We start from the raw sequence: 25,706 nt of genomic DNA, 5'->3' as shown, positions 1-25,706 counted from the left end.
TGGTGAAGTTCAACAGGTGACAAGAAGGCAAGCAAGCGAGCAAGATCTCAGGCCTACCTTCCCCCATTATTTAAGCTGACCTTTCAAATCTATTACAGATTTTAGATCTATTACAGATTTAAGATACACACACTTCAATTTAAGAAAATCTAACAGTATAAAAAATCTAAAGTTATATAATAAGAAGCTAGAGATCAATCATATTCTGTACATACAAAATGCTGTTACTTCACTCAGAATAGTGGCAGGATTTTAAATAGAATATTTAATAGAGTATTTTCAATAATTCAATGAGTTTTAATGGAATATTTTCAATAACTCAATAAAGTCCACAATTTTTCAGAAATATACCCATCTAACTGCATAAAATAAGGTATATTCATTTAAGGAAAATGATTAACAGCTAACTCAGAAACAATCAAGAGCTCATTTCTATCATCTGACCCTAGAAGTGGTGGGCTTCCCTGATTGCTCAGCGGATAAAGAATCTGTCTGTAAAGCAAGAAACACAGGAGACAGGGGTTTGATCCCTGGGTCTGGAAGATGCTCTGGGGAAGGAAATATTTTTGCCTGAAAAATCCCATGGCCAGAGGAGTGGTGGGCTACAGTCCATGGGGTCACAAAGAGTTGGACATGACTGAGCAACAAAGCACAGAAGCAGCAGAGCAACCTCTAAAGGAAATCAGTTAGGAATAGAGACTGTGGGACAGAAAACTTTTTGAAAATTCCCCAAGGGAAAAATAATCTAACTAAAGGAAATAGGTGTCTAATTTGTAACTAACAAGAACAAAGGTGTACTAACAAGTTAGGTAAAAAGTTTTCATTTGACATAGTAGTTTGGTTGTGAATAGCAATTTCCATTCCACCTTAAAATCTGGAAAAGATAGAACTGAAAATTGCATCATTATCATTACTTCCTTACTATTACAATTTCCTTACTATTTTTATCTAATCTAAGTGTAGTAGTGTGTGAAATGTCTTTCCTGTGAACCTGTCATTTACAGTGGCTCCTCAAGAACATTTACTCCTTATAGTACAACTTGTAGTCTATAGGTTCATCAGTATCACTTTACACCTATGCTATCTCAGGACTGTCTAAATACACACATTAAAACAGAGAAAGAGTATAAAATCTATGCTCTATAGATCACTAGCCATGCAAGAGGCCATCATGCATTTGGTGATGAGGTTTGAAACATGGATAAATTCTTATATTCATCACCAAATACATGGTAAAACAAATTCTAGTTTTCTTTTGGAATCATAACATGCAAGAATGCCTATGACAAGTGGTATATAACTTCTTGTAGGAATAGCATGATATTAAGAGTTTAGCACTTTGTAGATAACCAGCCTCATTAACAAAATAAAAGCTAAAAGGGAGCTCTTATCAGTGAAAACCAAAGTTATAGAAACAATCAGAAACTATACAGAGCCCCTACTGCTGAGAGAGCTGACTGTGGCCCCCGACAGTGAAACAATAATGTCCAAGCTGGCCTGGATTTCTCTATTCTCTGGCCTGGATTTCTCTGGTCCCGATATTTGCTAGCTGTCTCAAATCAAGGTTTTAGTGAAAATTACGGCCTGATGAGTAAGGATATAACTAAACACAAATCCATTACACTAAAGGAAATATAACTACAAACATATATTTGATTAAAATTTTTATTAAAATTCTACTCTGCTTTTTAAAAAGTCCTTCAAATGTCATAAAGAACTACATTTAAAATTCAGCGTAGTACCTTAGCACACAAAATATGTGCTAAGATACTTCTAAAATACTTCTAGATACTTCTAGAATGCTGAATTGAATAACATAATGAACTTTAACCCATAACAAAAATTCAATAATTCTGTTCCAAGTTTATTCTTGGTAGGAATTTTCAAAATTCTTGAAACTGCCCCATTTATTTCTTTCAATCTTTAAATTCAACTTCTCAATTATAATTGATTAGAAATCTTTAAATCCATGGAACAAACTGAACTCAGGGAGAATTCTTAATCATTTGTAAGACAGAGGGGGATATATGTTTCAGGAGTACTTTATATACTCCGGTTAAGAGAATTATCCCTTATACTAATACTGTATACTAAACATATATGCATCATTACTGTCCAGCCACTTAAAAACCTAGTTTAATTTCATCTCTTCTAAGGGACCATGCCCAACAACACACCCAAAATTGATGCCTTCCCTGTACTTCCTGTGCTTCCCTGTACTTCCCTGACTTTCATCGTTTTCCACCTTGTTTGAGTCATCTTGGTATGCCTCAGAGAATCTAGGAGAGTCCACTAGGTGTGTGTTTGTTAATTAGATTAGATCTTTTTGGCTCAGAGTTTTCACCAAGTTCTCTTAACCAACCCAAGAGGTACACTCTGTCTGACAAGTGCTTACATTGGTAGCATAGGCCTCCTGAGACTCTTAAGCTTAAAGCAGTAATCACCAAAGCTCAAAATATCAGGTAATCACAACAAAACCGCATGCCCAAAATTAAAGCTTCAAGGAGTAGGCGAAAAAAGCAAAGATGAGAGAGGTGGTAGTATGGATGGTAAGGAGATTTTATATTTAAATTGCAGTAAAATTAAATGCTTTAGTCGGATTTTAAGACAAGCTGCAGATTTTCTCTGTTCAGTGGATCGTGTCTAGGAGTTAGCATTACAACCTTGGAAGTCTTGTTCACTTTGTCCTGCAGCAATTTTTCAGTTGATGCCAATGCTTCCATTGCTTCCCAGTTTTTCTCCCGAAGGTCCTAATCATTTTTAGAAAGAATGATTTCAGTTTATCCATTATTGAAATATTTTTGCTTTTTGCTTCATCAGTATTTTGCACTGCATTTAAATGCTGGTTATTGCAAAATTATTTCAATGGGAAAATATGTATATTAGCAAAAAAACAAAAAGCAATGTTTAGAAGTTTGAATGAGAAAATAAAGATGCCCACTTCCCATGTTTAGTATACACACCAAATATGCCAGCTTTAAAGTAATTACTATGCACACAAGACGAAGAAGAAAGCATTCAAAAGTAAGCACAGAAACCAAGATTACAAATATAATTTCAGGTACGTCGAATATCAAAGGATTAAGGACAGAACAAATACACAAGTATTACAAAAGGCTTTAAATGTGATTTTTAAACAGGACCCAGTATCATTCACGGGACTTTCCACTGCAGCATAACAATTTTTCCTCTAAATATGTTTTATTGATTTAACACATTTCAAGTCTACCTAGGAATGACATAGGAATTCACTGTATTTCTCTATGTTTCTTGGCATGGTCAAATGTGCATACCAAAAAACAACCTGACAGGAACTGCACAAGCTTCTTGATCAAGGCAAACAGGAAGACTAGAAAGCTATAAAACCCATTCTTTTGTAAGAGAAAGAAGCTGAGCTCTGAAAGATCTATTTTAAAAGCATTTCATTAGCAAATAGTAATAAGGACAATCTGCTATATTTCCATATTTCTTCAGATTTAGAAATCTAAAAAGATTAAAAACAAAAACTAAAAAGCCAATAACCACTATGTATTGAATGCTTACTTGTGTGTCCAACACTGTACCTGGCACTTCACATAAATTTTCATTAATCCTCATAACAACCCGAAGAGGTACGTATTCCCATTTTATAGATGGCAAAACCACAGCTCAGGTAAGTTAATAAACATAACCACGTGTACAAGGCAAATGAGGCAGAAATAGAACGGACTGACGTCACAATCTGCTGGCCTCCAGGGTCCTGGCTCTTTTCACATGCTGCAATGCCTCCAGCACTGCTACTGCTGCTGCATTCAACTGGCATTACTACGCCTTCCTTATCTTACAATTCCAATCATAAAACAAAGCTAAGATGTCAACAGTAATACTGGCAAATTCATCTCAGGTTTTTTGGCCAAGCAATGCTATTAGTAACGTTACAAACACACAAAGGGCAATTCACGTACCTAATTTTGACAAACTCAGGGGAGCAGAAACATGTCAACTTGTTAAATTAACAAATTAATGCAAACTTTGAAAAATCAAATTTCATTAGAAAATACTGGCTTAGATTTCAATAACATTTCTAACTTTGCTTAAGTCTTAACAATGAAACTTGTGTGTGCAAAAATTCTTCATCTAGCAAAAATGCTTGTATTCTGCTTAAAGGTGTTGTCTTCTGATCAGAGAGACTTAAAGAAACTTATCTAAATTTACTATTTGTCAATATTTCTCAGGGCACTATCCCATCCATTCTAACCTAAATGTATTCAGGTTGTGAGGCCTCAAACATGCTTAAATCACCAAAATTTGAGAACACCTCTCAGTTTAAAAAAGGAAGTGCCAGAGACTTCAAAAGACACATAAATATTGAAAATGGTAAGTTTGAATTCTGGCATTATTTTTATAGTTTACAAAAAGGCTAGCCCAGTCAAAAAAAGAAAAGCCTTTAAGATAATGAGCTGAAAGAATAATTTTCCAGTAAAAGTTCAACAGAAAGTAAACTATAGGGTTTTTTTAAGCTGAAGCTATAATAATTCTAACTTGAATATTTAAATATTCAGATGTGTACAAAATGGACTTTTTACTTATTCATTTTAAAAAAAATCTACTCTCTAATAAAGTGATTTCCCCAATAATGTTCTCAAAAAACCTACACACAAAACAATACTTTCCTACAAAGATGAAGAAATTTAAAGTAAAAGTAGATTAAAAGAATTCTAATCCATGGATTTCAGTGAAATAATAATAATAAGCTTTATTCTGATAAAGACTTGCTTACATTATTTTTCTTCCTCTGGTGTTCAACAGCATCCTTCAAAGAATCTAACTCATTTTCGAGATCAGTTATTTCCTTGTCTTTTTCTGAAATTCTAAACCAGAAAATGGATTTATATAACAGTATTTTAGGTAAACAGTGAACATAGTATTAGTTACTACAAACTAAAAACAGCAAGTAGGTGATGCTTTGAAAAATGCAGTAACCCAGGCAAACTCTTTAAGCTTAACTACAGCTACCACAGAAAATCCATTTTCAGAATGAATTCTTATTTTCAGAAATAAATAAAACTTTACAGTATGATATGTTGACATTTATGCTAAAAAGAAATCATCCCCTAAGAAACAGTTCATGAATACATGAACTGCTATAGTTGTAGACTTCTATTTTTAACTAGGGCAGTGAAGTACCTATTTTCACAAGAGTAAAAAGTGATGTAGGTGCACTCCCTTAAATTTTTTTTTTCAGAAGGTAATGAAGTCAATTATGACTTTCAGTGGCTCACAATAAAAGTATGACATTAACGTAAGGTAGGTGTTCTCTTTTCACTTTCATAACAGTCTTAAGATTCATGTTATTTTGGTTCTGTCAAATGACTTAGTTACTTCTCAGAAATGCAGAAAGAAATGGCAAAGATTTACACTTTGATTCTGTTATAGCTGAGAAGTAGCTAGGATAGAAAATTTAATTACAAATACCTCTTCCCTAAGAATAAGGCTCTATATAAGGGGTTCGCAAACTAGAGTTCTGGGCAAGACCCACAGTCTAGTTTTGTATGGACCTCAAGCCAAGACCTGATTTTATGTTTTTAAAGAATTGTGGGGAATAAAGGAAAAAAAGAGTATGAAACTATGTGGCCCACAAAGCCTAAAATATTCACTATCAGGCCATTTATTAAAAAGAAGTTTGCTTGTCGACACTTGTTCTACATAGACAAACTCAAGACCCAATTTAACAGTAAATAATTCTAAACTAGTAACTTTGTAAACCACCAACTTTGTAAACAAGTCAAGATGGAAGAACGTATAGATATATCACTGAATATACTTAATGTGGCTGACATTTAACATGTTGAAGCATACCAACTTATCTGAAATGACCTTAAATAAAATCTTTTAGAGAAAAATACAGACCCACAATAAAAATGTTTCAGCTTAAAAAAAAACAAAAAAACTCCTTAAAAGAGAGCAACCATAAAGATTACAAGATTTGTTTTTTTAATGCAGAAGCTAAACCAAAATTTGCATGGTTCAATTCTATAATGATACCAGTAGAATAAGTGAGATAATTTAAGGTGAAGTAGCAAAGGTTTCAAAGTATACCTATATGTGATTAGATATTTTCTGAAAATTGCCTGAAAAACCAGTATCACACTCAACAAAACGTTCAAAGAAATCCAAATATTTAATACCATAAAAGGTACATCAGCTTAGCCAAAGACACAGCTAAGGTCTTTGATCTACTATCCAAGAAATCCAAATAAAACTATAGGGGAGTATTTGCAATTACATTAAATTGCTTATCTGAGAACTCTGTAGTAACAAAAATTTACCACTTTTCAAATTGTGAATAAAAATTATTACTTACACTTTTAACAGTTCTTCATGAGGGGGGAAAGAAGATGCCTATTAAAAGAGTTCAATGTTACTTTAAAACAAAGCTTTCCAGAAGACTGCAAATAATTAAAACTCTTCTCAGACATAAATTAAGACAACACCAAAGGTAAAACTATAGAATAATTATATGCCAACAAAAAGTAATTTTAATAAAAACATGTACACATTTATAAAACGTACTGAATGTTAAATCAAATCTTCATTGTCACTATATTCTTAAAACTTTTCACTTAAACATATATTAGTTTCCTATCAGGTGCAAAGCACTAGTTAATATCTTAAATTTTCCTAATGCACAATTCATATTTGACCATGTTAAGTTTCCAAAAGTAAAAACAATAAAACCATTAATGAAGGAAAGGTTAGGTAACTTGCATATAAAAAATTTTACATAATATTTATATATTATGTACATAGTCCTTCATATACAGTATTTATTCTTGATGACAATCTCCCAAACTAAACTACTATAAACTTTTGTTGACAAGGATGCTAATTCTTTTGTCCTTCAAAACATACATAAGATAAATTAATTTAAAGACTATTTTGGTAACATTAATTTAAAAAAATACACATCATATTTTTACCAAGCAGAATTATACTTTGAAACAGTATTTTGAATAGTGGTAAATTATTACTTATAATATTACATATTTCTTAGTTTCTCTCCCATTGTAGATGTTCTGAGAAAAGGGGAAGAAGTAAGGCATACACAGTTTTAAACTGACCTCTAAAGGATTTTATCTGACTTCCTAAGGAAAGGATTCTAAAGAATCTGAAAACATAGACACAGATACGAAACAGAGCTGGACTATATATATATATATATTGTGGATACTTTATAAACTATAGATTACCATATCTTGGCTATGACATAGCAAATTGCTTTATATTTTAGGAAATTTGATAAACAGCTATAAATAAATAAAACAATGAAAAGGCAAAAGTCATGAGTCATAAAATTTTTACCACATAAATAAAAGGCAAGGCATCTAACAGAACCTACCTGTTGGTAGTTTTGTTGCTTAAGCTCTTCAATTTGGGACTTACACAATTTGTTTTCATCTTGTACTTCCTATTTAAACAAAAATTAAACAGGAATACAGAAATTTTATTTTCAATATAAACTTTAAAACATATCACACAAGCCAGGCAAAATTTAAAATAATAAAGATTTTCCAACAGTATAATAAGCCCTATATTAAAACACTTTCCCCAGGTGGCAAGAGTGGTAAAGAACCTGCTTGCCAATGCAGGAGACAGATGAGAAGCAGGCTTGATCCCTGGGTGGGGAAGATCCCTTAGGCCCAAGGACATGGCAAGCCACTCCAGAATTCTTGCCTGAAGAATCCCATGGACAGAGGGGCCTGGCAGGCTACTGTCCATAAAGTCACAAAGAGTCAGATGCTACTGAGGCAATTTAGCACACACACATGCATAAAATTGGAACAATTAAATTATTCTGTACTCTCTAGGGAGTGAGTATGTCTCAATGGAAGAAATTCAGAAACAAACCCAGACACCTGTAGGAATTTACTACAGGGTGATACCTCAAATCAGTAGGGCAAATTCTACTGAAATTTTATACTGGATATATCTTTGTGTGGGGGATCTCCATTCTGAAGATCAGCCCTGGGATTTCTTTGGAAGGAATGATGCTAAAGCTGAAACTCCAGTACTTTGGCCACCTCATGCGAAGAGTTGACTCATTGGAAAAGACTGATGCTGGGAGGGATTGGGGGCAGGAGGAGAAGGGGACAACAGAGGATGAGATGGCTGGATGGCATCACTGATTCAACGGACGTGAGTCTGAGTGAACTCCAGGAGTTGGTGATGGACAGGGAGGCCTGGCGTGCTGTGGTTCATGGGGTCGCAAAGTCAGACACGACTGAGCGACAGAATGGAACTGGACTGTCCTACAGACTGTAGGGTGTTTAGCAGCATCCACAGCCGCTAGGTGCAGCAGCACCACTCGACCAGCTGTGACAGCCAGAAATGCCTCCAAATACTGGGGCAAGGGCGGAGGGGGACCAATGCAGTAAAGCAATAACAGATTACTTAAAAATGTAGCTTGTCTTTTGCTTTTTAAGGTTGAAATGCTAATCTCATAACTTAAATTACATGTGAATAAAACATCTAAGCAAAAATAAATAAATTATAAACAGTATTAGAAAAAAACATGTGAAAACATTCTTATGATCACAGAAGGGAAGATAAATTCAAGACTTCAAACTCAGAAAATTACTTATATCTGAGTACATAAAAGTTTTAAACTTCTAAGGTGGTGGGGGGAGGGGACAAAGGAAGTCAAAAGAAAAACTTACATTGCCCCACATATGACAAAAGGCTAATTTCTCTTATTATGTAAAAAGGATCTTACTAAATTAGTTTTTTAAAAAGTCAACCAAGAGGAGGAAATTAGGAAACTCATTTACAAATACTCATATACAAAGAAGAGTGTTTAACTTCTCTCACTCTTGTTTAGTCACTAAGTCACTGGTAGCGTCCATGTCCAACTCTTTTGTAACCCTATGGACTGTAGCCTACCAGGCTCCTCTGTCCATGGGATTTCCCAATTTCCCAGGCAAGAATATTTGAGTGGGTAGGCATTTCCTTCTCCAGGGATTGAACCTACATCTCCTGCACTGGCAGGAGGATTCTTTACCAATGAGCCCACCTGGGGAGCTCTACTTTTCTCACTAGCAAATGTAAATTAAAATAATCTAACCATCTTTCAAGCAGAATATCAAATCTTTTATCTTCATCAGTATTGACGAGGATGAAAAGGAATGGCTCTCTGTTGCAGAATGTAATTTAGTCGCTGTAGTTCAGTTGTTTAATTGAGTGTAATTTAGTTGTTTAGTTGTAATTCAGTCTATCACAGAGTGTAAATTAGTAAAAACACTTGAAAGGGCAATTTAGCATTATCTGACAAAATTTTAAATGAATCTACTTGGGTACAAAAGGGAACGTGTCAGAACCAACCCTTGGAGCAGAAAATGTGAAAACAAGTATGTGAGACAACGTTGTTGCTGTTCAGTCGCTCAGTCGTGTCAGATTCTTTGCGACCCATGGACTGCAGCACACCAGGCTTCCCTGTCCTTCACAATCTCCCAGAGTTTGTTCAAACTCATGTCCATTGAATTAGTGATGCCATTCAACCATCTCATCCTCTGTCATCCCCTTCTCCTCCTGCCTTCAATCTTTCCCAGCATCGGGGTCTTTTCCAATGTGTTGGCTCTTCACATCAGGTGGCCAAAGTATTGGAGGTTCAGCATCAGTCCTTCAAATGAATATTCAGGACTGATTTCCTTTAGGATTAACTGGTTTGAAGGGACTCTCAAGAGTCTTCTCCAGCACCACAGTTCAAAAGCATCACTTCTTTGGCGCTCAGCCTTCTTTCTGGTCCAACTCTCACATACATGCATGAGACACTGCAGACATCTAAAATCTTCTATCACTTCAAAACAAAGTTCTATAAGGACTTTCAATACTAACTATGTGAAGATGACGTGATACTACTTTCTATTTTAACTATCACTTTCAAGAAGGGAAAAAACCCTCTGCATAAAACTTTCACCCAAAAGTTCACTTGCGGAAATTTTAAATACAGATCAAGTACTGTATAAGACCCAGCCTGCCAATGCAGGAGACATAAGAGATGTGGGTTCAATCCCTGGGTCAGGAAGGCCACCTGGAGAAGGGAATGGCAATTCACTCTAGTATTCTTGCCTAGGAAATCCCAAGGACCCAGGAGCCTGGTGGGCTACAGTCCCTAGGGTAGCAAAGAGTCAGACACAACTGAAACAGCTTAGCATGGCACTGTAAGTACAGAAGGGGTGTGTGTTAAGGATACTCACCACAGAATTGTTTTAACAGGAAACACAACTCTAAATAATCTAGGTGTTCATAAACTAAGACTGGTGGAATAAATAATAATACAATCATACAAAAAATATAACAACATCATTAAACATTAAGATAAAAATGTGCTTATGTGGGAATACCTCAGAAAGATTACTGAGTGAGCAGAGGAGCAAAATACAAAAGTGTGTATGGTTAAAAATACAGTGTATTTAAACACACACACACACACTGTAAGCATGGGCACTTACTCAAAAGATACATAAACAAGCGACAGTAGTTATCTGAGGAATGAGACCTGGGGTCTGGGTGGGAAGGAATGTCATTTTGTATTCTATCTTCTTCTTTAGTAGTTAAAATTGTTTCCAAACATGCAAAGACAGTAACTCATATGATCATTCTAAGTAAATACATGTACCTGTAACAGCTTTGTTTTGCTAGAAAGATCACTCTCCCTCTCTTTTAGCATAGTTTCTAATCTCTTCATTTCATTTTCCTTTTCTTTCAACCTAGAATTTTTACAAAGATGTTTTATTTAGTTAGGTGAATTGGAGGAGCATGGAAGAATTTTAGGACAATGAACTTTTCCTTTTATGATTCTACAATGATAGACACATCATACATTTGTCAAAAACCTACAGAATGTACCACACAAACTGAACCCTAATGGATACTATGGACAGTTAATAACAATATGCTGACTTCACCCATGAATTGTAACAAATTACCACACTAATATAAGATGTAAATAAGAAGAGACATGAGAGGGGAGGGTATACAGAAATTCTCTGTATTGCTCTCTCAATTTTCTCTGTAAACCTAAAAGAGCTCCCCCAAATATTGCATTAATTTTTTAATGTGAGGAAGAAATAAATCTAAAATCATACTTTAATGATCTATATACCACTAAGAGGGCTTCCCTTGTAGCTCAGTCGGTAAAGAATCTCCCTGCAATGCAGAAGATCTGGGTTTGATTCCTGGGTTGGGAAGATCCCCCGGAGAAGGAAATGGCAACTCACTCCAGTATTCTTGCCTGGAGAATCCCCGTGGACAGAGGAGCCTGGCAGGCTACAGTCCTTGGGGTCTCAAGAGTCAGACACGACTTAGCGACTAAACCACCAAGACCATACCACTAACAACACGCCTGAAACATGTCTCTCAGCTTTCTATTTGCAAATGACACAAAAGCACCTTGACAGTTACACAAGCCCACAAGATAAACAGTTGTATAAATGAGCAATATTAGTGCCACAAAGAGACATCCCCTTTCTCTTCAAGAAGATAATGAGGTAATAAATATCTTCAATATTTTACCTCTTTAAAGATAACAGCTTCAAAGAGCCACTTCTTAAACAACAATAAAGACTGAAAAGATCATATCTAAGCAAAAATCTCTTAAAAGTAATTAATAGAAGGCCAAAAAGATTAAGTCCAGATATACTTTTTACCACTTAGACCAATTTAAGAGAACAGACTTCATAGGATAAACATTTTCTAGGATGAACAGATTAACACTTCCTTTGCTCACTGCACGTATGCTGCTGCTGCTAAATCACTTCAGTCGTCTCCAACGCTTTGTGCCCCTATGGACTGTAGCCTGCCAGGCTCCTCTGTCCATAGGATTCTCCAGGCAAGAATACTGGGGCGGGTTCCTGTTTCCTCCTCCAGGGGATCTCCCTGACCCAGAGATCGAACCCACATCTCTTCCTGTCTCCTGCCTTGGCAGGTGGGTTTCTTTACCACTAGCGTCACCTGGGAAGCCCATGCTTATTAGATTAAATATTTTTACTACTCGGCTCATTAGACTGAATATTTTTACTATTTGGCACAATATGACTGATGTGACAAAAGATACTACTTTCCCCAAAGTGCAAGTTACTTTTATAGAAAGATTCCAGGTTCACTATCAAAATTATGGCTAAGATTATCTTCTGGTTAATTCAGAGATGTTGATCTCTCACATAATAAAAATGATTTTAATTTGAAATAAATTTAACCTCTCTTTACAATAATTACATACTTCATTCAAAAAGAGGGTGAGACAGAGAACTTAAAACCAGTCTATATTAATAGAAAATGCATTTGAAGAGTTTGGAAAGGATAGTCTCCAGGAATCTGAAAGCATTTGAAAGGTCTCTGTTTTATTATACCAAATAGAGATTTATTTACCCTTGGATTATAATTCCTACTTAACAAGAAAGTTAAAGACTTAGAAGAAACTCATCATAATATTCAAGGACATTCAAGAAAATATTGAAAATTTCCTCTTTAAAATGCTAGCTAAAAGTATACTTACACAATCTGAAGTTCTTCAAATTGTGATGCAGAACACGCCTAAGAAACAGATTTCACATTTTTAATTCTAACGTCAAAAAGATCAGGTTCTACAACATATTATAGAATCAGTCACCAATAAAATAAAAACACAACTATCTGTGGTAGATTTAAGACTGAGCCATTCATAAAACAAAGAATGAATTTTCTTTAATTTTTAATATCCATTTGTTAAAGGATTACAGATTAATACACCACGTAAACAACAAACACTTAAAAAGGAGAAGGAGAGTTCGTCTGAAAAAGTAAGGAGAGGAAATGCCTTTAGACTCAGGTTCACAAATGAGGCAGTGGTAGATTTGACAGGAATAAAAGTTAATTTTATTTTATCAACAACAATAAAACTATGATACCACAGTAATTTTTATGGCAAAAAAAAAATCTCAGGAGAATATATTAACTTCTTTATTTTCTAGTACAGTAAAATAGAGATTCCTCATTTTTTATAAAATATGCTGGCAATCTGTTTATATTATACCTCTTGAAACTTATGCTGTGCAAATTCCTGAACATGAGTTTTTAAAGATTCGTTTTCTTCTTGAAGGTCCTGAAAAAGAATAAGTCTGAATAAAATTGATACTGAAATATGAAAAAGGATGTTACCTTTTATCTTTTTAACTTCTCACCTGTAGCCGTCTCCCTCTATTGTGTAGGTCTCTCTCCTTCTCTTCTAAAACCGTCTTCATGTGACTCATCTGTTCCTCCTTTCCTTTTAATCTAGCAGTAAGTTAATAAGAACTATCAATGAAAATGTTACATGACCAAAGACAAAACACAGTAAAAGTATTGGAGATTGGAAAAGTATATTTCAGATTGTACTCATAACCCAAATTGATTAAATAAGCTAAAAAAGTAAATATCGTATGTATAAAGGCATATAAGATTTTGGAGACATCAAGCTGAGAAGCAGCTCTATTCCCACCCATTAACACACTGTTTAAGTCAATACCAGCAAATTTAGCTTATTATGACTAGAGTCTGGGTATGAAATATATAACCAGTTTCACAGTGGCTATTAAAATGAGCAAAGAGCAACATATCAGTTTAAGGTCAAGTTTAGATTATAAACCAGAAAAATAAGACTTCCACTGTATCCCCATTCCCATCAGTAAACCTGTAGGTTAAAGTCTAATGAAAAATTTAAGACCTTGAGGCCTTCAAGATATAATTTGATGTTCTTTAAAATATTACTTGAAATCAAATAAAAAGGAATTAGGATTTTCATTATAATTTTATATTTAACTTGTGGGAAAGAAATATTAAAGGGAAGTGAGGAAGACGATACTTACAAGTTCTGAAGTTCCTGAACTTGAGAAGTGATAGATAACTGAAATGCAAAGCAGCAGAAAAAAAGTAACTCATTTTCTTTCAGTTTACTTTACTACACTTATGATAAACCTTAAACTGTGTACATTTCTAATCACAAAGATCCTAGTTGAATTATTCATGTCAAAATGAGATGACTTGATTTCACCCTCTCCTGACCCCAATGACAGTAAGAGTGAGAAATTTTACAAGGGTGTGTAGGGGGAGAAGAGACAAGGGATACAGTTATGAATGGTAAGTCTAAGGCAAGTGACACTTCTAAAACTGTGAAAATTAGAATATTAACTGTCCACATACCTCCCACAATGTCAGAGCACTTCTCTCCCAGTCGTCAAGGCCAACTCCTCAACAGTACTTTATGTAAGTGTGTGCTTAGTCTCAGTCATGTCCATCTCTTTGCGACCCCATGCACTGTAGCCCGCCAGGCCCCTGTCCATGGGGATTCTCCAGATAATAATACTGGAGTATTCCTTATACTCTCCTTTAATCTCCTCTTCTTATCATACACAATAAACAGGATCTCTTATTCCCCACTGTCTTCTCACAGTCCCTTCAGATATTGGCTTAGGTATCAGCTCCTCAGGAGGGGACTTTCTGAATTCTCAATCTCTGTTAGGAGTTTAATCATTTCCTCATACCTTATTTCATTCAACACATTATCTCCAACAAATAATACTTTGATAAGTAGGAGGAACTGAATAAACATTTCTAAATTAATCTGTTGGATAAATGCATGAATTATCTCTTCCATGCAATCTCAGTATTTCTTTCAATGAAACCTTATCAGATTAAATTCACCAAAACCACACACTTATTTCCAGTAACCACATCTACCTCTGAAATACCGCCATGAAATCTGTACTTTATTCTATAGGCAAAGGTTGAGTAATACATATAGTAAAAATATTTTGGAACATGCATTTTAAAAAAAAAAAGTTTACCGAAGTGTTTTGTTTTGTTAAGTTGGCAAACTAAAATAAACATTACTACAGAAAACTTCCCAGAAAAAGAACTTTGACAATTAAAAGGTATATTGATTCAAATATTAAGAACTTTTCCTCAAATCAGGCAAAAATAATAAGCACAAAACTCAACATACTTACAACACACTACTAAAAAGTTTTTTTCTGAGTAACAAGAAAAAAACCAAATAGTTCATAAATACGTATATCTGTCATGCTATGGCTCTGGGATTTTTACCTGTTGAGCCTTTTCAAGCTGGATATTTCCTATTTCTTCTTTTAGAGCCTCTATTTCCTGTTTCAAATCCTTGACAATGACAAAACAGACAAGATTGGACAATGGAAACACAGAAATTGACATAAAATGCAATGTACAGACAAACACATGAAATTAAATGGTATTCACTAAAGTTGATAAACAAAAAAACAAAACATAGGCTTTATCTCTCTCAATACCTGAATAGTTTTCTCCTTATTAGCAACTTTGAGCAGTTCAGCTTCCAAAAGCTCTTCCACAGACTTGATCTTTCCGTCTTTTTCATGGATCCTTAAATAAGGAAATACAGGATTAAACGTAGACAGAAATCATCAAGACCCACCACTAAGATATAAAAACAGCACCAAAGCATGAACAAGTTCACCAAATCAATTCTCCCCATTTTAAGTAAAAGAAGAACTTGCAGCCAGGGAAAAACGCGTAAGAGTTCTTCCTAAACAAGAATTAAGCAGTAACTACTAGACGGCTGAAGCCTATACACACAAGGAGAAGCTGGTGACATGCTTCAAAAGAGCACAGGGAATGTAAGATTTGTATTCCAAAGAATACTGGGGAGAACTGAGTTCCTCTCAACAATATAGGCTTCTAGAGAGCTCTGAAAGCTATAGCAGAACTTATATACAATTATAGCATTAAACCTTACAGATACTTCAAGAAAACAACACATATAAAGAACTGCCCTTTATTCAATAGAACTTGTTTGTTAATAGTTCTTACTGCATAAAAAAATTAACAATTTGATACTCTAAGTTAATAAATGGGAGTCCATCATGGAAACCGATTTTTAACAATCACAAATTGCACTGGGAAAGTACAGCTAAGTTGCCTTATTCCAACAATGAAAAAATCCTAGCCACCTCAACTGCACAATAAAGTAAGACTTATGACCACGAAGAAAATGGAGCAAAAGAAAAAGACCAGCTTAATAATGTCATTACTTACACTTTCTTAAGTTCTTCAACTAGAGATGCAAAGGAAACCTAGAAATAGGAGGGTATCCTACTTAGTAATATGCTCAAAATATAAATGGGCCATAAATAGGAAAGTATGTTATTTTTTTAAATTAAAATTTCTACTATACCAAAATCTGGGAAAAATAAACCTGGGAATTAATTCTTTCCAGATTTTTCTGAACGTCAGAATTATGAAAAGCACTTTGAAAGTAAGGCGCTTTAAAGCTACTTATGGTAAGTATAGGTCAAAAGAAAAATCAGTGTATAAATATTAAAATTATTAACTCAATGATCCTAACCATATAAGGAGAAGATAGGTAACCTCTTTTACTATTATTTAGAATTTTTACTTTACATATGGTATATTCAAAACCATCTATCATTACAGTAACAAGCAAGGACATGCTATCTGGAGTACTCTATCCAGTGTTTGCCATAAAGTCAGCGTTTACTAAACTGCAGCTCCTATTACTCACAATCAAGTCGCCAATCAATCACAGATTAAAACTGCAGATGACAAATACCATGGGGAAGGGAGGGACAAACAAGACTCGCTACTGTGTTTGGTAACAGGCATGCCCACTGTTTACAAGAGAACAGTTATAAGATCTGTTTAACATATTACCTGATCATTTTGCTTGGCCTTTAAATCTTGAACTTCTTTTGTCAAAGATGAATTTTCTGTTCTCATTACCTTTTTCAAAGACACATAAGTACAACATACTTTAATTTTCTGAAAAAAACAACTACCTTCAAAATACAGTAGCTTCTCATTTTTCTCTAGCTGCTTCTTTTCCTTTCTGAAGGCCCAGAAATCTCAGTTGCTCTACATGTCTACAATTCTGTAACTTCCAGAGCCAGCCAAATAGAGTTTAAATTTGATTATCCTCTCAAGTATTTCTACTTATGTTTCCACAACCTGAAAACCACAAAGTATACCACTTGTCAAGTCACTTCTCGCCTTAAAATCAAATACACTGTTCACCCTATTTCTTCCAGCAATCCTATTCAAATTAAGTTACTTAAGGCTAACGATGGGGCATCCCAAGTGGTGCTAGAGGTAAAGAACCCACCTGCCAACGCAGGAGACATAAGAGATGTGGGTTTGATCCCTGGGTCAGGAAGATCCCCTGGAGGAGGACATGGCAACCCACTCCAGTATTCTTGCCTGGAGAATCCCAAGGACAGAAGAGCCTGGTGGGCTACAGTCCATGGGATCGCACAGAGTCAGACATGACTGAAGCAACCTAGCACATACTCAGGCAAGGCTAATGATAACCGTAAAATGGAACTTCATTCTCTCCTTTCTCTGGTCTCTAACACTATTTCATGAACGTATCAACTCCACTAGTTACTATTATGACCAGTTACTGTTTGGTTACAATTCAGGCATGGGTGGAGGTGGGAAAGCACTAGAAACCATAATAACAGAATCTACTTCATTAAGGCAGTAAATGCTACAGTCAACCACACATCTTTCTATTTATAATAAAATCTTAAGTTTAATGAAAAAAGAACATCACATAAATTCATTAAATGTGGGTAACTGAAAAGCTATGGGAAAAATATTACACGTTACAGCGAAAACTCTTCATGTCACTGAATGATCACAGGCAAAACAAATATACAATATGCTTTACTTTCAGCTCTTCCTCTTTCGTGGCCACCTGAATAAGTCCAGTTTCGAGTAATTCTTCTACAGTCTTCAACTTCTCATCTTTCTCCTTAATGCTGAAATAATAAATTTAAAACACATGTATGAACTATATTTCAAGGAAAATGACATGATTTCTAAATAAATATTTGACATGGATTAACTCTTAGGCCCATCGTTCTTTATAAACTTTCAATTCTAGAAAGGTTTCTGATGATCTTCAATCCTGGTCCAAGGGTTCTTCCTCTTTGCCAATAAATAAAATGTATTCAAGTAATGCATGCTTACATGCTAGCCTAAACAAGTAAATCATGGCCATACATGACTCTCATAAACCTAATTTAATGCCAAAGCAATCAAGAGTACATCACTCTCTTCCCTTTATGAAGTACAAAGAAAATTTTAAGAATTTACATTAATATAGTTAATCATTCTGTTATCTCAGACTTGGTAGAAATGAATCATTAAAATATTAAAAATAATTTTAATCTCTTACCATCTTTCCATTTGTTCCAAAACATCTTTACTAGGCTGAAACAAAATCACCAAAAAAAAAAAAAAAAAGATACTTTTACCAAGTTTGCATGAAATAAAACTACTTTAGAAATAGAATTCTATGAAAATTGTTTAGTATTAAATAGATCCAAAATTTAGGAAGATGATCCATATTTAAAGACTGCTAATAGTTAAAGAATTTTTTCATTCAGAAAACACAAGAGACGAGGCTACACAAAAGACAAAGATGAAGTATAAAATGGGCTGGAAATGCCCAAACTTACCCCTCTGAGTAAGTTTTTATTTACCATAAAAGAAAATCTTAAGGATAAGAAGAGAATTTGCCTCTCCTTTACATTAATTCTTCAAATCTAAAATTCCAAGGCTCTAAGGCCTTGTAGGCCAAGAAAGAGGCTTTGCTCTTTTTCATTTTTGTTTTTCACCTAAGGTATAAGGCAAGTGTACAAAACCTGTGTTCAAGTCAATGAATTTTTAACATGCAGATTTCACATAACCACCACCTAAGTCATTATACAGAATGTTTTAAAATTGACTGTCAAGCGCAGAAGAAACACAAGCACATAGTCTCCTTGTTATGTTAAAACATGACATGTGAGCTGGTCCCCATCTTTGACCCATCTTCTAGTATTCCCCCAATACACACAAATTCCTCAATGTTATAATCTACTATATGTCCAGAAGTGGAGCACCCCCTTGGAAGTCCTAGGCCTTCAGGCAGCTAAGTAACTTGACAAAACAGGTTCAGGGTCTTTTTCCCTTCAACATTCTCTTCTACCCATTCTGTTCCCTACCTGCTTTCTCCTAATTCTACTAGTTTTGTAATTTTTTCCCATTTTACTAAAACCATTACAACCATTTTTCACAACTACTATTAATTTTTCCATTACCAAATCCTAGTCCTAAGATTCCATTTATTAAATATTTCTAAAATTAACTATATTTTCTTCAATACCTTAGGTTAAGTTTCCAGCTTTACACATCTCAAATATCATAATACCCTGCCTCTAGTTCACAGGATTATATTGTGAGGGGTACAGGAGAACTTCTCAATGGGAAAAAAAACTTTCCTACCACTAGAAAGGAAAGAGATGTCAAAAATATATTAAATCATGATTGTAAACTGAAAACTAAATCATGCAATAAGTTTATAAACCTTTCATCAAGATGACTTTTGTCCATCTTTATTTTTCATGAATCCTATCTCACATAAAAACAATATAAAATTTGCGACCATGCATGATGACAGATGTTAACTAGACTTATTGTGATCATTTAACAGTAATACAAATTGAAAATTATTATGTTATACACCTGAAATTAATGTCAACTGTAACTCAATTTTAAAAAGGTACTATTAAGTCTTGGTTATATGTAGCTTAATCAGTTAGTTGTACTCCACCTTTAGTTCTGCATACTTCACTACCACACAAATTTAAACACCCCATGGACACCATTATGATTCATCTAACATACCAGACAAAATGCTTATTCATTCTTTCAACATCCTTCAGCAGCACAGCCACATAATAGATCAAGCTCATGGTCCTTACACAGCTTTCATGATTAGGCCCTAGCAAGCTCGTCTCTTCTTACACCTCCACAATACGCCCTGAATATGCCAATTTTCCACACACTGCCATGACTTTTAATACTGTATTCCCTTAGCCCTGATTTCCACTTAGCTGCTCAGCAAATTCTTGGCTTTTTTCAAAATCAGGTTTAATTGTCCCCTCTCTGTGGTGCCTCTTCATCCTTATTCTCCTTCAGATAGAATTCTCTCTTCATCTAAACGTATCCACATTTTAAGAATTTTTGGAAAAAAAAGAATTTTATTCATCACAATTTACTGTGTATACAGCTATCTCCACCCATATTCTCAAACGCAGGAATCAAGTCTTATTCATCTCTATAGCCTTAGCATTATAGCACAGTACCTAGCATACTCTCGGTAAAAATTTAGTGGACTGGATATACTTTAACAAGGTTACAGTTTAAGTACTCTTCATCAATTGCTCAATGAATATTCAATTGTATTAAACTGACCCAATTTAGTATCAATCCAGTATTTTAACTTTATATATTATTAATCTAATCCAACCCAATTTTCTCCTCCTTGGATGATCTTCAAAACTACATCTAATACAGTAATGAAATTTTCTTCAATAAAATACAAGGCTGCAGGGCAAAAGGGAAAAAAATATTCTACCATCTTTACTTAATAATCTTGTTGTGTGTGTGTGTGTGTGTGTGTGTGTGTGTGTGTGTGTGTTAGTTGCTCATCCATGTCTGAGTCTTTGTGACACCACAGACTGTGGCCCACCAAGCTCCACTGAATCTGACAAAAGTATTAGAATAAAAATAAAAAGTAATGCTGCTCCTTTGTTCCAACCATCCCATCCTCTGTCGTCCCATTCTCCACCTGCCTTCAATCTTTCCCAGCATCAGCGTCTTTTCCATGATGCTCATGATGCTCAAAAAAAAAAAAAAAAAAAAGACAGCTCAGGACATTCCCCACCCAAAAAAAGTTTTGTTTTATTCTGAATAAATGAGATCTTAGTGACTGATTTATTTGTGTCATCTATCCACAAGATTGGGGGACTTCCCTTGTGGCTCAGATGGTAAAGCGTCTGTCTACAATGCGGGAGACCCAGGTTCGATCCCTGGGTCGGGAAGATCCCCTGGAGAAGGAAATGGCAATCCACTCCAGTACTATTGCCTGGAAAATCCCATGGACAGAGTAGCATGGTAGGCTACAGTCCATAAGTCTTTTCTTCTTTAGTATATACGCAGGCTACCTTACCTGGTATTTGTTATCTTTCTGCTTCCTACACCTAAAGAAACAACAACTTGGTACCATTGTTGGTTTCTGCTTCAATAAGCTCAACCTTTTCCTCCAGGATAAAATCTGTGGGGCAAAGGGACTGAAATTTTTTTTTATAACTAAACTGCTCATCTCTCAACTGTCACTTGGAATTCTGACTGCTGGGTAGGAAGGGGTTAAAGAAGGGTGGAAATGAAAGAAATTAAAATTACACTAATCTTCCATCTCTTCTTTCACTAGCACTGACAATAAAAATGACCAGAGGAAAAAACCAAACAGCTGGCTCTTTGGTCTGCCAAGATAAGACAGAAGTCATAATAACAACCAAAAATACATCACAGTCATATGCTTTTTTATTGTTCAGCCGCTCAGTCGTGTCCAACTCTTGGCGACCCCATGGACTGTAGCACACTAGGCTTCACCATCTCCCAGAGCTTGCTCAAACTCATGTCCATCAATCGCTGTTGCCATCCAACCATCTCATCCTCCGCCATCCCACTCTCCTCCTGCCTTCAATCTTTCCCAGCATCAGGGTCTTTTCCAATGAATCAGTTCTTCCCATCAGATGGTCAAAATATTGCATTTCAGCTTCAGCATCAGTCCTTCCAATGAATCTTCAGGACTGATTTCCTTTAGGACTGACTGGTTGGATCTCCTTGCAGTCCAACAGACTCTCAAGAGTCTTCTCCAACACCACAGTTCAAAAGCATCGATTCTTCGGCGCCCAGCTTTATGGTCTCACATTCATATATGACTACTGGAAAAACTGTAGCTTTGACTATATGAACATGAACCTTTGTCAGCAAAGTAATGTCTCTGCTTTTTAATACTCTGTCTAGGTTTGTCATTGCTTTTCTTCCAAGGAGAAAGCATCTTTTAATTTCATGGCTGCAGTCACCATCTGCAATGGTTTTGGCGCCCAAGAAAATCAAATCTCTCACTGTTTCCATTGTTTCCCCATCTATTTGCCATGAAGTGATGGAACCAGATGCCATGATCTTACTTTTTTGAATGCTGAGTTTTAAGCCAGCTTTTTCAATCTTCCTTTTCGCCTTCATCAAGCAGCTCTTTAGTTCTTCTTCGCTTTCTGCCATAAGGGTGGTATCATCTGCAAATCTGAGGTTATTGGTATTTCTCCCAGTAATCTTGATTCCAGCTTGTGCTTCATCCAGCTCAGCATTTTGCATGGTTTACACTCTGCAAATACGTTAAATGAGCAGGGTGACAATGTACATCCTTGATGTACTCCTTTCCCAGTTTTGAACCAGTCCATTGTTCCATATCTGGTTCTAACTGTTGCTTCTTGACCTGAACACAGGTTTCACAGGAAGCAGGTAAGGTGGTCTGGTATTCCTATCTCTTGAAGAATTTTCCACAGTTTGTTGTGATCCACACAGTCAAAGGCTCTGGCATAGTCAATGAAGCAAAATTAGATATTCTTATGGAACTCGCTTGTTTTTTCTATGATCCAACAGATCCCAGCAATTTGATTTCTGGTTCCTCTGCCTTTTCTAAATCCAGCTTGAACATCTGGAAGTTCTCGGTTCATGTACTGTTAAAGCCTAGCTTGGAGGATTTTGAGCATTACATATGCTTTCTAGACTTTTTTTTTTTAATTAAAAAGTTTTCAGAACAAGAGAAAAAATTCTAAAAATTAGTCAAAGAGCAAATCTTAAAAAATAAGTTTTCCCTCTTATCAAACAGTTCTTTTAGATAAATTTTAAAATGTGGCTATGGAATTCTCTTCTTTGGACTGTTTTTCATAAAACTCATCTTTACTTAAAAAAAAAAAAAACCATCTTACGCTCAGTGTTATGTTAACAGAATATCTAAAAATACACAGAAGCTTTATAGAAGGAAGCCTGACCCAATAAGAAGATTAGATAAACAAGATCCTATTGTATAGCACAGGGAACTATATTCAATATTGTGTAATAAACTACAATGAAAAAATGTAAAGAATATATATATGTATAACTGAATCACTTTTATTTACACCAGAAACTAAAACAAGTGTAAATCAGCTATACTTCAATAAAAAGTATTTTAATAAAATACAATTCAAACCCCCCAAAAAAGAAAGAAATTGGGATCTTAAAAAATATTAACTCCACACATATGATAGGGAATTTTATGTAAGATGTTAGAATGGCAGTTCTTAGGGTATCATGTTATCTTAAGGGAAAAAAAATTAAGGCTAATGGTTTTACTCTTATCTACTGATGAAGAGTATCATTTTAAACACAGAATAAAACTGAAAAGAAAAGATCCAGGTACTCTGTTGAAACCTAAGTAAGAAGCACCAGCACCTTTAATACTGGAATTCCAAGGCAGATGGAAGCGGAGAAGGCAGTGGCACCCCACTCCAGTACTCCTGCCTGGAAAATCCCATGGTCGGAGGAGTCTGGTGGGCTGCAGTCCTTGGGGTCGCTAAGAGTCAGACACGACTGAGTGACTTCAGTTTCACTTTTCACTTTCATGCATTAGAGAAGGAAATGGCAACCCACTCCAGTGTTCTTGCCTGGAGAATCCAGGGATGGGGGAGGCTGGTGGGCTGCCGTCTATGGGGTCGCACAGAGTTGGACACGACTGAAGCGACTTAGCAGCAGCAGCAGAGCAGATGGAAGAGTTTCTAAGTATTTATTTTACCTCCCATGAAATTAATTTTAGAAAGTTTAAGACTTTACATATTAAAATAGATGTTTCAGGATCTCTGACAACCAACTGAAAAAAAGAATTACATTCTGCTTTTCTGGATAAGAATTAAGACAACCAAAAAATATCTATCATATTTTATCTAATCCAAGTCACCAATGCTGTATCTCACAACTGGGAGAATCTTAACATAACACTAAAAATTAAAGATGCCTTCAATTAAACTATAACCAGAGATTAAGATACATCCACCCTTCAGGGGATAAACTGAGAAGGAAGAAAAAATCTTAAACTGATGAAATATTACATTTGTTAAAAGCCATACCACAACAAAAAGAAATAGGAGTAAGATTTAAGAGTAAAAATGAAATACCAATTGAGCATTACATTGGCATGAAGTTACCTCCCTGCACTAAACATTATTCATTCAGCATTTTCTCTTCTATTACCTTTAGTTGGAAAGGATAAAGCATAAAGTAATAAAGCATATGCAAAGCACTTAACATCATATTTAATAGGGAAGGAAAATAAGAAATAATGGATTAATTCTCAACAAGCAAGTGGATGTTAACAAAATACTTCTAAGATACTTCCACAGCATTTGGCACAGCCACTTACACCAATTCAATACTTGCATAGATGTGAATTTTAAAATAAAAAGAAAGCAGGCATCTGCTAAAGGAAGTGCTATTATTACATTTCAGCTTCTAATAAAATGTGTCCAAATTTAACAGTAATAGAGAAACATGCAAGGCTTCTATTTTCATGTGTCATATAATATGACGTGTTTCTAGAATACTTTTAAAAACCAGAATTTGAAGAATTATATTTAGAAGAGTATAAACGCAACTCTTAGGAACAGCCACAGAACAGACATCACCTGGGGCGCGAGTTTATGGAGCCATGCTTATTCAGGCTGCTATAGTTTCGATGGCTTGCTAGAAATACAAAAAGAAGTACCATGGCAGAAGCAGGTAGAGATGAGATGGGAAAAATAAATATTCTAAAGGAAAGGAATTAAGGCTTAAGATGTCTGCTATACACAAAGCACTAGGCTACTCAACTATATATAAACTCCCCCATTTAATTCTAACAAGCTTAGAATGTAAATAAAATCTCAATGTAAAAGACTTGGAATGAGAGGCCTTAGAAAAATTAAACAATTTGATCATCACTGCTTTGAAGTGCTGGTACTGGTTTCAAGGTCATCCCAGGTGGCTCAGCAGTCAAGAATCCTCCTGCCAATGCAGGAGTCAAATTTGATCCTGAGCCAGGAAGATGCCCTGCAGAAGGAAATGGCAGCCCACTCCAGTATTCTTGCCGGGGAAATCCCATGAACAGAGGAGCCTGACAGGCTACAAAGAATCGGTCTCGACTTCGCAACTAGACAACAACAAAGTAGGCTTCAAACACATTCTCTCTTTAAGAATCCACACTGTTTGAGAGGAAAGAACTGAAGCTCCCAAAGTCCAAGGATTATTATCCTGAGAGCGAAATGTATCAAACTGATTTAAAGAAATTATTTTTATGCATCCTATTAAACTTTTTTTTTTTGGTGTGGGGGTGGTGCTTATGAACAGGTTCACATTAGCTTCTTCTAAGGAAGAAAATGTAAATTTTCCTCAATTTAGATACCTGACTAGCACAAAATGACTAGAAATGCAATTAAAAGACATATCTACATTTAAACGAAATTCCTAAAAATGAATGAGTTGATTACTATTTAAAAAGAAACATATCTTGTTATACATTGGATATTTCTAACTTATAATTCATGAAAAGCCATACCTGTTCAGAAACAAGAGTCTGTAGCTTCTGAACTTCTAATTGTAATGCTTTGTTTTGGTCACTTAGAATCTAAAAGAAAGAATCTCAATTTACTGCTTTATTAGGAAAAATTAACAAAGCAACCATTTCAGTAAGTTTTTAAAAAATCAAAGCTGTATAATTACCATAAGCACTTATAAAGTAA

At 35.2% G+C, this 25,706-nt stretch overlaps 1 protein-coding gene across 17 annotated transcripts in view; it reads right to left on the bottom strand.

Moving 5' to 3' along the window:
* Nucleotides 1-25,706, bottom strand: part of KTN1 (kinectin 1) — a 105,668-nt gene that overhangs the window by 22,563 nt on the left and 57,399 nt on the right. For 7 of the 17 annotated variants that reach the window (XM_042252558.1, XM_060418076.1, XM_060418083.1 and 4 more), the window contains 16 exons: nt 25,523-25,591; nt 18,239-18,273; nt 17,729-17,819; nt 16,714-16,782; nt 16,078-16,115; nt 15,315-15,405; nt 15,097-15,165; nt 13,860-13,897; nt 13,197-13,287; nt 13,049-13,117; nt 12,533-12,570; nt 10,655-10,745; nt 7,379-7,447; nt 6,344-6,381; nt 4,760-4,850; nt 2,664-2,750 (listed from right to left, as the gene is read on the bottom strand). In XM_042252558.1, coding sequence (XP_042108492.1) covers nt 2,664-2,750; nt 4,760-4,850; nt 6,344-6,381; nt 7,379-7,447; nt 10,655-10,745; nt 12,533-12,570; nt 13,049-13,117; nt 13,197-13,287; nt 13,860-13,897; nt 15,097-15,165; nt 15,315-15,405; nt 16,078-16,115; nt 16,714-16,782; nt 17,729-17,819; nt 18,239-18,273; nt 25,523-25,591 — 1,074 coding nt within the window. The remainder of the gene's footprint in view (nt 1-2,663; nt 2,751-4,759; nt 4,851-6,343; nt 6,382-7,378; nt 7,448-10,654; nt 10,746-12,532; nt 12,571-13,048; nt 13,118-13,196; nt 13,288-13,859; nt 13,898-15,096; nt 15,166-15,314; nt 15,406-16,077; nt 16,116-16,713; nt 16,783-17,728; nt 17,820-18,238; nt 18,274-25,522; nt 25,592-25,706) is intronic. The other 10 variants (XM_060418078.1, XM_060418081.1, XM_027971884.2 and 7 more) reach the window with 3 other exon arrangements.

Source organism: Ovis aries, chromosome 7, assembly GCF_016772045.2.
Source record: "Ovis aries strain OAR_USU_Benz2616 breed Rambouillet chromosome 7, ARS-UI_Ramb_v3.0, whole genome shotgun sequence".
In the NCBI taxonomy this organism is placed as follows: domain Eukaryota; kingdom Metazoa; phylum Chordata; class Mammalia; order Artiodactyla; family Bovidae; genus Ovis; species Ovis aries.
The sequence above is the reverse complement of the archived record's forward strand: the minus strand, read 5'-3'. Positions and strand labels throughout refer to the sequence as shown.